Genomic DNA, 12,555 nt, shown 5'->3' on the forward strand with positions numbered 1-12,555 from the left:
GGCACAGTATATAAATTTTATAGTTTGCAGATTTTTGCTGTATTTCAATGATCCAAATCTATAGTATTAGAGTGAAAAGTTGTTAGAAGTCTTGATGTTACATTAAAATGACATAGCGCACATAACATTCAGAAATTCTGTAGGTTTCCATGATGTTGGCAGGTATTATACTTAATCGCATCCAAAACTGAGCAACTGTACACTTATCGTAATGAATGTTTTCACCAATAATTCCACATTTGCAGTTTGCAGAATAGGAATACTCAACATACACGTCATTTCATAAGTATTGTTGTCAATATTTGTGTTTGCCTACCGGATTCCGAAGATTCAACTTTTCATATTATCAGCAAAAAAAGCATCCAAAGACTTTTTGGAACAAGTTTCAAAATTTCTTACTCGACAGACCAGGTGGAAAAAGAATAACTACACTTATATCAAGACCAGAAACTGTTTCGGAGTGGCTAGCCGTACTGTTAACCGTACGATTAGTTATTCGTACTGTCATTTATATATAAATATATCGATAAGCATGTTTATGTTTTATATGTTTGGCACAGGGCGTCGGCGGCGTTGTGTTTGTCGAATTGTTTTCACGCATGCGCATTGCGTATGACTGCGTCGTTACATTTGTACGATTTGCGCGCAAAAAGGCATTGTTGATTGTCGCCGGTGTTTGTGAAAAAAATTGTTCGAGTGATTAATAAATTAAAAAGTAATACTCAATTCAGAATTGGTTCATTATTTTGCCAGGTAAATTTTTTCTCAATTTTATGTATAAAAATTTCAATAAAATTTATATTTTTTCTTTTTTTCTGCTTGCATGACTTCACTAACCTCAAATTTTTGCACGTGTTACAGATTGTGTCTTATTTGTTGAACAGGATTTATTCAGGATTTATGATTCACAGTTATGTGTAAGTTTTTAATAATTATTTGTAACGAGTTTTTTTCGAGCTACTTTTGGTTTTTTTTCTTTTTTTTGAATTAGTGTTGCACAATCGTTGTGCTGTAGAACTTTTGAATGTTTAACGTAGTTTAGTCGAGATATTATTTTTCACCGGACCTCTGCGGTAGTTCAACTTTTTGTTGTTTCTGTGGAAATTGAAAAAAGACTATATTCAACTATGGTTTGTTATCCGAGTCGAACGTGAGGGTGACTTTCCGCAATTTGATATAGTTAACTTTTTATGTCCGGTAAATTTTTTTGTTTTTAATATTTGAATTGAAATAATAAAGTTATATAAAATGAATATATATTTATATGAATTATATTCATTATTTAGCTTCATCATCAAGTTCTGATCATCGCTGTGATCTGTCCGAAGAGTCTTGTTCTAATCTCAGCGATATTGAGCGACCATCGACAAGTAAGAAAAAATCATTAAAATCATCAGTTTGTGCTGGGGACTCTCATTCATCGAGGGAAAAAAATTCACAATCTGTTGTTACGTCCCAGGAGGGAGGATTAGTTGGGGGCGCACAGTCGCCGATTTAGAGAAGCAGAGTGTACGTTGAGTACCTCTGCCAGTGAGTCTTCTTTGGGACTTGTGCGAGGCCCGAGAACATATACTATATTTTCAGGTATACGTGACCTTTTTATTGAGGTTGTGCCCGCGAATTGGAAGGATTTTCCAATTGTTGAGCGGTGTCGAAGGCTTCGCGAAATAAGTGTATGCGATGATATTTTGTTCACTACAAAATATATTGATGAATTTATTGATTGACTATTACACTTATTTACACTTTGAAATTGAAATGTTTTTTTATGTACTTTTGAGTTAGCGATTATGACAGAGTTCTCCCAAGTGATTTTGGATTAGAGAGGGAGAGTTCTCCGATCTTAATTGTTTCGAGGTTCGCTGCTAACTAACTAACAACTAAGATTCTTAGCCTAGTTAGAGTTCGAGAGGAGGATGTGTTTTTTTGGGGGTACGATGCTGTAGAGGGGGTTTGTTCTCTGTGATTTTTTAGTTTGGATTGGGTAAAAAGTATCGTCTGATTTGATGATTGGATTTGAATATGGGGGAGACTTTTCCGGAGATATGATTGGAGGAAAAGTCGCTCGAGATTTCTTAGAATTAGGGAAAGTGTGTTGAGCGGAGTTCTGAGATGTGCACGTGTTGCACTTGAGATCAGGGTTGGGCGAGTATTATACATGATGTATTGTACATAGGTATGTTACATGGATAAAACTCTGTATAATACATGCAATGTTTCATCAATGTATAATACGTAACCGAGATGGCGCCACTATCTACACACTGTGCGCTGTGCGCCTGCGTAGGCAAATTAACCGACAATTTTTTTAAAAATGAGGAAGAACTACTCACTCAGTAACGTCAGACGTCAGTATTGTCAATTGTCAGTGTCTTAAAAAAAATGAATCGAGGAGGCAGGCCTTCACATCGGTATTGGATTGAAGGGAATTTCAAAAAAGTTTACGAAAATAAAAAACTTTTCGCTCTTTGTCAAGTGTGTAACAAAACAATTCGACATTCCGCTGAACGCAGGCTTAGAGATCATAGGTACGTACATACGATAGATTTTGTGGCATAATTTTTTGTTTGGTTATCGGTTAGAGGTTACGTATGTTATGCCCGTTTTCTCCAACATTAATCTAAGTTTGAAATCAGTTCATCCTATGTCGAAACTATGAAAAAAGTTGAACTGAGTTTAAATCACGTCGGAGAAAACGGCCATTAGCTTTTTAATTTAGTATAACTTCATAATTAAGATATTCACAATTATGGGTTATTGATGATAGATTTTTAATTTCAGAAAATTTTGTCAAGGTCTGCTTACTGTAGAGAGTGTGGAAGACGAAACCGACGAAATTGATGAAAACGTTGCTTTCAATCCTGCACCCATTACTACACCTGTACGTATTGAATCTTTAATTAAAAAAAAGTGGTGAGCTCGTAATAACAACATGCATATTGGTATTGCTTGCTTTTCGAAATGATATATATGGAATTATTATACAGGTTGCTGAGACGAATGCTAACAACTACAACAACGATGGAAATAAAAAAGCTCTGCCGTACAAAAAAAGAAAACGGCTTGATGCATTCTTCGATCGGATGTCGTTGGTAGAAAAAACAACACTTGACACCAAGCTGATAAAGTTTTTGTGTGGATGTCACATTCCTCTTGAAGTTTTGAATTCGACACATTTCAAAAATTTTATGACATTGTTAAGACCAGCCTATGACGTTCCCTCTACGCAAGATGTCAACAACAATCTCTTGAATTCAGTGTACCAGGAAGTGACGGCACATTCTTCAACATCTCAAGAATCATCAGATGGAGTATTAATGATGTCGGAATTGATGGGTGAAACTGTGGATTTGAAATACGTTCTTGGAATCGTTCACAGAACACCTCAAGGGGTTTTCCATCTTAAAATTTGGTCAATTCCAAAGAATGAAACGGACATAACAGACATCGTTAAGGAAGCAATACAAATATCCAAGGAGGAATTCAACGTGATCATTTACGCCGTGATAGCTACTGATGATTTTTCCATTTCATCGGACCACGACTGTCGTGAGCTTTGGGTTTTTAAATGCCAAACAACAATTGTTGAGAAAATGATAAACTCTTTTAAAAATGTTCGGTTCATCTTAGATGTTCGAAGCATATTAAGAGCCTTTCAAACCCCTCGATTGAGAGAAGAGGTTATAAGTCGTGGGGGTGTCGAAATTGAAGTAGCAGACGATGAGGCATCCATCGTTTCACTTAAAGACATGTTCACGAATTGTTTGAAAAATCAAAGCATCTTTCATGACATTGTGAGCGAAAATGTATTCAATGTACCGGAAAACGCGCTTGAGATTTTGTCTTCAATGTCTGCCACTTCATTTGAGGAAGAGTTACAAAAATTTATTGTTGTAAGTGAGCATTTTAATTACCTTAACTCCGAATGTCAACGTCCATCTTCAACGATGTGTGACATGATTGAGCGATGGCTACAGATTGAATCACTGCTCAGTGAAAATGGCAGATTAGCTACAATCAAAAATCAAATTCCTACTATTCTGTCCCCGATATCAATAGTAGCAAATAACTTTCATCCGGCTTATAGAGGATTGACATTTGCAAATAATGCAGAACGAAATGTGATGGTCCTCGAATACTTGTTGACGATCTTGGATGATCAAGGACTCGATGAGTTTTATGAATTTTCCAACAAAAAGGGACTTTTCGAAAAACTCGAAGCACGTCAAATCAAAGATGCAGAAATATATTGGGATTTCGCCCAAAAAAAGTATCCAACGCTCGCCAATATTGCAAAAAAATTAATAAGAGTACCGGCCTCAGTAGTCAAGTTAAAATTACAGTCAATTAGTGGCAATGATATCGAGAAGGATAATATGATGGTTGAGCTCTATTATCGATTAAAACTTCAAGACGATAATATAACGGATAAATATTAGATAATAAGAGATTGTTGGAAAATATGAATTTATGAAAAAATTTGAACCACAAGAATATGGGATGCTTTCTCTTAAGCTGTCGTACTTTAACTTATTATTCGAGTAACTGAAACGCAGCTAGTTAGTCGTATAAAATCGAAAGTGAATAAAATTAAAATAATAGCAGTTTCTGCTCCAGTCGAAAGAATGAAATCATCGTGAAAATGGTGATAATATGAATTTTGACAAATAATTGATTGGTTGTCACAAGTCACAATGTTATATATAAATAATGAATATGAAATTAGATAAAATGGAACTAGTTATAGTCTTTTTTAATCAAAAGTGAGAGAAATTAAAACAATAGCGCTTCTTGCTTCAGTTGTAAAAATGAAATCACAGCCAAATAATAGTCAAATAATGGTAACAATATGAATTCTGACATGACTATTTGATTGATCGTCGAAACGTTGTATATGAAGAATGAATATGAAATTAGATAATAGTTTCCATTACAAGTAGATAAAACTTGAATTGCACATGTTCCTGCATCAGTTATGATGAAATTACTGCTAATTAATGGCAACTGGCAGAAACGTTAATTACGATATTGAAAATATCGATCTCTACTTTTATTGACTGAAATTCGTGTGAAATCGTTGTTGATAAACGGCGAAAACATCGGTCTCCATGTTTATTGACCAAAATTTGCGTGAAGCCGTTGTTGATAAACGGTGTACATATATAACAAAACGAATGTAAAACTAGTATCGAAACAAATATTGAATACATCGGAAATACATCGCTGATCTCATCATTGTTTAATGCTTAACAGATAGACAAAAATTAATAAAAATTTCAAGTTTTCTGTTATTGTCGTTAGAAGCTGTATTCAAATTAATTCGTTTTTAAGTAACAAATATCTAGAGCCTTAAAATGTTGCTTCGCGTAACATTATTATTTTCTGTTGACAAAAATAAAATACTATAGTACCTCACATTTATGACTTTTAAATTAGTCTAAACTGTTTCGTATTTTTGTAAGGAAAAAATCGAAAGGAATATGTTGGGTTAATAAATTCACAAAAACTGTAATAAACGTACGTTTTATTTCCAAAGTATCTAATATCTAATATAAAGTTTGCAATGGATTTTCTATTTGAATTGGTTTTTTAAACACAATCAAAGTCGTCATCATCGTGACCGTGCAATTTATCCATCGTCTTCATTGAATAATATATCTGGATGAGTTTCTGTGACCGCTCAATGGTTAATCGATTTCGTATATCAGAATGAACGAAAGACCAATGTGAAAATAAACGTTCGATTTCAGCTGAGGATGATGGAATTTTCAATAATTTCTGTGCCAAATTGGCTAAATCAGGATACTGTTTTTCAATTAAAAACCAATACGTTTGAGGAGAAGTAAGATTTTTCGTATTTAAAGTCTGGAAAATGCCTTTGCAATCGAGAAACGACTGTACGCCAAAATGATCACGGAGGTTCTCCGCCCTCAATTCTTTCTTCAGGAAGTTGTGGACCTCGTCGCGATACTCCTCTTGATGCATGAAACGTTTACCTTTGTAAACTGGATGCAGAAAATTTGCAGTCAAGATGGCTGGTTTCAGGACTTTTTTTAGTCTTTCCTCGATTATTTTTTCATAGCCATCATCAACCGTTGGTAGTCTTAATTTGAACCACTCTTCACAGGCATCGGCGATGTTGGTTTCAGATCGTTGGCATTTATTTATTAGTTCACACACAGGATCAAATATCATAATGTAATTCTGTAGCGTCTGTTCAAAGTCTTTACTGCACAATATTTCTGATATATCATTCTTGAGGGTAATTTTCTCATTTTTCACCATTTCACGCATAATCGTCAAATTTCGTAAGCAACAGCGAAATGCATCTCTGTAGCTGCACCACCGAGTTTCACATGCTAAAATTATTTTTTGTCCTCCATTTTTTATGATTTCCTTTTCTGGACCTGACTGCTTGAATCGCCTTAATAATTTATTTATGGATTCTGCAAAATTGGCATCCACCAACGACTTTGCTAATAAATTAGCACTGTGACTAGCACAGGTAACATGCCACAAGTTCACCAAGTTCCCCATTAGCAGCATGGCAGAAGCGTTGTCTGATACAACTGCATAAATAGAAATGTTGTATCTGGTCCGAGCGATCTCTGTTGCTTCATCCACAATTTTTGCCAATGCATTTCCTGTTTCTTTGAAGCCTGTCAAGTCCCATGAATTGAGATACAAACTGCCTTCCGTCACTGTATGTATTGTGCAGGCAACCAGTTTAGTATTTGCAGCAGAATTTTTCCAACCATCAATCAACAATACACCTGTGGTTTCAGTTTGTTTTACAGATTTCGACATTACTTCATTGTGAACCTTGTCCAACAAATGAGTGGATAGTTTTTTTCTTGATGGAATCTTATAATCCGGTTTGACAAGATGTATGAAGCTCTTGAATACTTCAGATTCGATAACATTGAATGACACATTGCAGCCGAAGAAAAATTTGGCTAGAGCCAAATCAATTGCATCGTCCGAATCAGAATGCGAACGTTTAATGATGCCGCGTTTGATTCCTGTAGAGGATGCATTCATCATTCAATCTGAAGAAGTAAAAATAAAAAGTCAATATCCATTGCAATATCTAATATCTGAATCTAAATAAAAGTAAAATATCCGTATATTTTCGTTACCAATCTTATTTTTCTATATAAAACGTATCATGAAAGTAGTAAGGCTATACCAGTTCTAACCCATTGGGCTCTCAGGGGGGAGCGGGGACGGGGGAGCGCGGGGACCGTTGCGGGGCTGCACGGCATGTGGAGGGGAAGGTGAGTAGAGAAGCTAGGAGAGAGCTGGACCAGGGATCTCAGGGGGGTGCGGGGACGGGGGAGCGCGGGGTCTGTTGCGGGGCAGGGTGAGCTGTGTGGAGGGGGAATTCGGAGGTGCGTGAAGGAGATGAGAATCTCAGGGGGGTGCGGGGACGGAGGAGCGCGGGGTCTGTTGTAGGGTATGGAGGGGGAACTCGGAGGTATGTGGAGGGAATGGTCAGAGAGAGGATGAGGGTAGTGGCGACGCGGAGTGAGAGGATGGGTAATGGTCAAGTGGAGGGTGCGAGAGAGGGAGTGAGACAATAAAATTTATAACTTTTAGCAAGAGTTTTTGAACAATGGTTTTTTTTTCACATGAACTTTCACACAGGGTTTTTTTTCAAAGGAGAAGTCAATCATGGCTTCATCCCTAAGAAACAGCAGCAACCTGTGCGGTAGTAATAAAGTATAGGATTTATGACCTCCGAAACGAGAGATTTGTCTCGAGCATTGCAAGATGGCCATGACGTTTCCTAATTAATTTTAAGTCATGAAAAAAAGGGGGAACCGACTTGTACGTTTCCAAGATTCAGAATTACTAGCACCTGCATTCCCACGACTGGTCCATTGTTCCCGAAAAATATGTCCTCTGGGTTTTTCGTGAAACTCTGGAAAGAAATTCGATCGTCATCCATAACGTCTTTAATTAAGTCTTTCGGCAAAAAGGCTTTTTCACGGTATGGTAAAGTCAGGAGCACCTGCATTTACACGACATTGTTTCCGAAAAAGATGTCTCCTAGGTTTTTTCTCCGAATAGCCGCCCACCCACAATTTTTCCCGAGCTTGGTTACTGATATTATCATTTCGAAGAAATACCTACTAATAGATTGTCATCTTCGTATATTCGATTCTTACATCATACTTGGTAAAAGGATAGTTTAAAAGAAAGATGTCGATCCGTGGGGGTGTAACGAAACGTTAAAGTAATAAAGATGTCTTTGAGTTAGGGACCGACTTTCACGCTATAATCGACAGGAGTGCATGCACCTGCTTGTTCATGATTGACCCATTGTTTCCGCAAAAGATGTCTTTAAGTTTTTCCTCTTAAAAAATTTTCGCCCACCCGCATTTTTTTCCTAACATCGATCTAGAGTAATCATGGGAATATGTAAAAGAAATGCCGACAGGTTTCAACCCTCACATATACACTTCTCATATACACCCCCTCTCCTAGAAAAAAGTTAACTATTGGGAAAAAGTTTGGAGGGATGATGTTAATTTTGTCGAGATGATTTCAAAAATCGAGACATTCGGGATCGAGTTTTCTTCGAGTCCACATCGAAGTTTAGTTTCATATTCTCCTCATCACCATGGCAGACGTCAATGATGTTGATGATATGGAAAAGTTTTTAAGTGATCGTGCGGCTTCGTTACAATCGGTGGAAGAATATATTGCGTGGGAAGAACAGTGTGATGCGTTTATCGCATCGTTGAGTGGCGAAAATTCTTCCAAACGTGCTCGATTGAATATAGCATCACAACGGTCATTAATTGCGCGAATTATACGTTTAGAAACTTTGAAAACAACAACCCGTTCCCAATTCATTCACACGGGTGATGGGCTAAATGATCGAAACTTGGTGTGGTGTGAAGTCGACACAGCGTTTGGAAATCGTGTGCTAACCGGTGCTGTAATTAATAAAAATTACATCGATCCACGAAAATTCCTTCAAGACTCATACGACTTGGTGGCATTGCAAGTGGTGGACAATATTTCCAAACATAGCAGCATAAAAGTTAATACCGAATTTAATGGCGAGTTCACGGTGAATGGCAGGTATGCAAATAAAAGTATAATTACAAAGACAGTTGCACTGCTCGAAACATGTGATATAAGCGAATGGTATCGAAATCATGTTGTTGAGCCAACGCTAAAATCCCTCGATGAATTTCAAGAAAGTGATAGTGGTTGGACATTAAGTTCAATTTTGAATTTAACTGTGAACATTAATAAATATAATTCTATGCGTGCGGGTTGTCATATAACATTATCAAAACACATTAGATTGAAAAAAGCAGTGATCAATGTGAAATCTAATGATAACGCGTGTTTCGGCTGGGCGATCGTTGCGGCCCTCCACCCCGCCGCCAATCATAGTGATCGCTCATCATCATATCCACACTACTCAACGATCTTAAATCTTGCGGGTATCAACTTCCCCATGACTTTAGATCAAATAAATAAATTTGAGAGCCTCAACAATCTCTCGATAAATATATATAGTGCACCGAATGATGTTGTTCAACCTATTCGATTGAGTAAACAAAAAAGGGAGCGACACATCAATTTGCTGTACATAGAAGATGTGATGGGTACAAATGTGGGACACTTCGCATGGATTAAAAATCTTTCCCATTTAGTGAGCAAGCAACTGAATACTCACAATGGTCGAAAATACATCTGTGATCGGTAAGTGATATCAGTATACTACTATATATAAAGATTTTAAAAATATAATAAAGATTTGTGGGTAATCAAAAAAAATGTTTCTTTTTTCTGCTCATTCATAGATGCCTGCATTATTTTTCATCTCATGAGAAGCTCCAATCACATGAGGTGGATTGTGGCGAGATGAATAATTGCGCGATTCTGCTGCCGAACGCACATGACAAATGGTTGGAATTCAAGAACGTGAATCGAAAGGAGCTTCTACCGTTTATCGTGTATGCCGACCTCGAGTGCATTTTGAAAAAAACCACGGCTGAAGATATGGACCGCAATAAATATCAACATCACCAAGTCTTCAGCGTGGGATACTACGTCAACTGCTCGTATGACGAATCATTGTCAGGGTATCACACACATCGGGGCGAGGACTGCGTTCAATGGTTCGTACGTAGATTAGAACAATTGGCGAAACAAGTAGCAACCATTTTATATACCATCATTCCGATGAAAGAATTGACTCCACAAGAGTGGCGAAAATTCCGAGAAAATACGGAATGTCATATCTGTGAGAAACCATTCGTACTGGGTGATATTCGAGTACGCGATCATTGCCATTTAACAGGCAAATTCAGAGGTCCAGCGCACCAGGACTGTAATTTAAAATATCAAGAATCATTCTTCATCCCCATAGTTTTCCATAATTTGTCGGGCTATGATGCTCATTTTATTATAAAAGAAGTAGCTACAGCGTTTGAGGGAAAAACCGATTTACTACCCATAACGAAAGAAAAGTATATTTCTTTTTCGAAAACCGTTATAACTTCGAAGGATTATAGGAAAAATATTAAGTTGCGCTTCATTGATTCATATAGATTTCTGAACACAAGTCTTGATAAATTGGCATCTTTCTTGACTCATGATCAACTCACGGTTTTAAAATCTGAATTCCGAGATACCGATAACTTCAATCTGCTAACGCGAAAAGGTGTATTCCCATACGAGTACATCGATAGTTTTGACAGACTGGAGGAAACGGCACTTCCACCGCGAGAATCATTCTATAGTTCTTTAACCGATTCAACGGTATCGGAAAGTGAGTATGCTCATGCTTTAACCGTTTGGGAGCGGTTTTCCACTCAAACGCTTGGCGAATACAGTGATTTGTATTTGAAAACCGATGTTTTATTACTAGCTGACATTTTTGAAAACTTTCGTAACACTTGTTTGAAAAGTTACGGTCTTGATCCCGCATATTATTATACACTTCCTGGATACACCTGGGATGCAATGATGCGATACACAAAGATCAGATTCGAATTGCTCACAGATATTGACATGGTCTTATTTGTAGAAAGGGGCATTCGGGGGGGTCTCAGCCAATGCAGTGGTAGATATGCCCGCGCCAATAATAAATACATGCCATCGTATGATCCATCAGAACCGTCCACGTTTTTAATGTATTATGATGTTAATAATTTATATGGATGGGCAATGAGCCAAGCATTGCCCTACGATCAGTTTGAGTTTATTGAAAATGTTGAGAATTTCGATGTAGAATCGATTCCATTGAATGGTACACATGGTTATCTGCTTGAGGTCGATTTAGAATATCCAGAAGACCTACATGATATCCATAGTGATTTACCATTCTGTCCGAGCCACGAAAAACCTCCGGGTAAACAGCACGAGAAGCTCATTGCTTCACTGCAGGCGAAAAAGCGGTACATCATTCACTATCGCGCATTACAGCAATGCTTAAAACACGGTGTAAAACTCACGAAAATACATCGGATTTTGAAATTTAGGCAATCATCATGGCTTCAGAAATATATCGACCTGAATACCCAGTTTCGAACAAATGCCAAGAATGAGTTTGAAAAAAATCTGTTTAAACTAATGAACAATGCGGTTTTTGGGAAAACGATGGAAGATGTTCGAAGTCATGTTCAAGTGAAACTTTTGACGGAATGGGCAGGAAGATTTGGTGCCGAAGCCATGATTGCGAAACCCAACTTTCATAGCCGTAGTATTTTCGCTGAAAATTTAATTGCTGTAGAGCTACGGAACATGCAGGTCAAGTTTAATAAGCCGATATACGTTGGAATGTCAATTCTAGATATATCGAAAACATGTTTGTATGAGTTTCATCACGAATTCATGTCTCCGATATATCAGAATAAATGTAAAATATTGTACACTGACACCGATAGTTTAATATATCACATTGAATGTGATGATGTATATAATGATATGAAGAACAATCTTAATAAGTATGATACAAGCGATTATCCCATCGATAATAAATATAATATACCGCTAGTTAATAAAAAAGTACCCGGTCTCATGAAAGATGAGAATAACGGGGCTATTATGACCGAATTCGTGGGACTTAGATCAAAAATGTACGCAACACGAGTTTTAGGTAAGAATGATGTAAAAAAAGCCAAGGGTGTTAGTAGTAATGTTGTAGCGCGAACTATAACTTTCGACGATTATACTAAATGTTTGAATGAGGAAATTGAGATGAAACGCACTCAAGCATCGATTAGATCTACTTTACACAATGTATATACTATTAAGGAAACAAAAATAGCTCTAAGTCCGCATGACGACAAGCGCTACATTATTCCTGGCACAGTGAATACTTTGCCATGGGGTCATCGTGACATTCCATAATGTCTTTGAAAGCGATGTAAATAAGTATGAGTGGGTGAGAGCGAGAGAGAGTTTGTACATTGGAAGTGAAATAAAAAAAAAAAAAAAAAAATCTCCGACCAAGCTCAATGTGTCCTTTTTTTCTTATACCTGCTATGTTTCAAGCTCCGCTGCATGTATAGGGAGTGGTCATAA

At 37.1% G+C, this 12,555-nt stretch overlaps 2 protein-coding genes across 2 annotated transcripts; one reads left to right on the plus strand and one right to left on the minus strand.

Annotated features, from left to right (window-relative positions):
• Positions 1-2,235: 2,235 nt before the first annotated feature.
• Positions 2,236-4,439, plus strand: LOC122408489 (uncharacterized). The gene is made up of 5 exons (XM_043415281.1): positions 2,236-2,528; positions 2,782-2,881; positions 2,988-3,549; positions 3,631-3,893; positions 3,978-4,439. The coding sequence occupies exons 1-5, from the start codon at positions 2,383-2,385 to the stop codon at positions 4,437-4,439; spliced, it is 1,533 nt and encodes a 510-aa protein (XP_043271216.1). The 5' UTR covers positions 2,236-2,382.
• A 1,150-nt stretch (positions 4,440-5,589) lies between these two features.
• On the minus strand, positions 5,590-7,129 carry LOC122408490 (uncharacterized). Its single transcript, XM_043415282.1, has one exon. It carries the CDS (start codon positions 7,042-7,044, stop codon positions 5,590-5,592), a length of 1,455 nt encoding a protein of 484 aa, XP_043271217.1. The 5' UTR covers positions 7,045-7,129.
• Between the last annotated feature and the right edge of the window lie 5,426 nt (positions 7,130-12,555).

The sequence above is a fragment of the Venturia canescens genome, chromosome 3 (genome assembly GCF_019457755.1).
Source record: "Venturia canescens isolate UGA chromosome 3, ASM1945775v1, whole genome shotgun sequence".
Lineage (NCBI taxonomy): Eukaryota > Metazoa > Arthropoda > Insecta > Hymenoptera > Ichneumonidae > Venturia > Venturia canescens.

Bases quoted from the DNA above. Each gene is read 5' to 3' on its own strand.
- LOC122408489 (XM_043415281.1), top strand. From the start codon at position 2,383: ATGAATCGAGGAGGCAGGCCTTCACATCGGTATTGGATTGAAGGGAAT. The intron at 2,529-2,781 runs GTACGTACATAC...TTTTAATTTCAG, and splicing joins CGCAGGCTTAGAGATCATAG to AAAATTTTGTCAAGGTCTGC. The intron at 2,882-2,987 runs GTACGTATTGAA...ATTATTATACAG, and splicing joins CTGCACCCATTACTACACCT to GTTGCTGAGACGAATGCTAA.
- LOC122408490 (XM_043415282.1), bottom strand. From the start codon at position 7,044: ATGATGAATGCATCCTCTACAGGAATCAAACGCGGCATCATTAAACGT.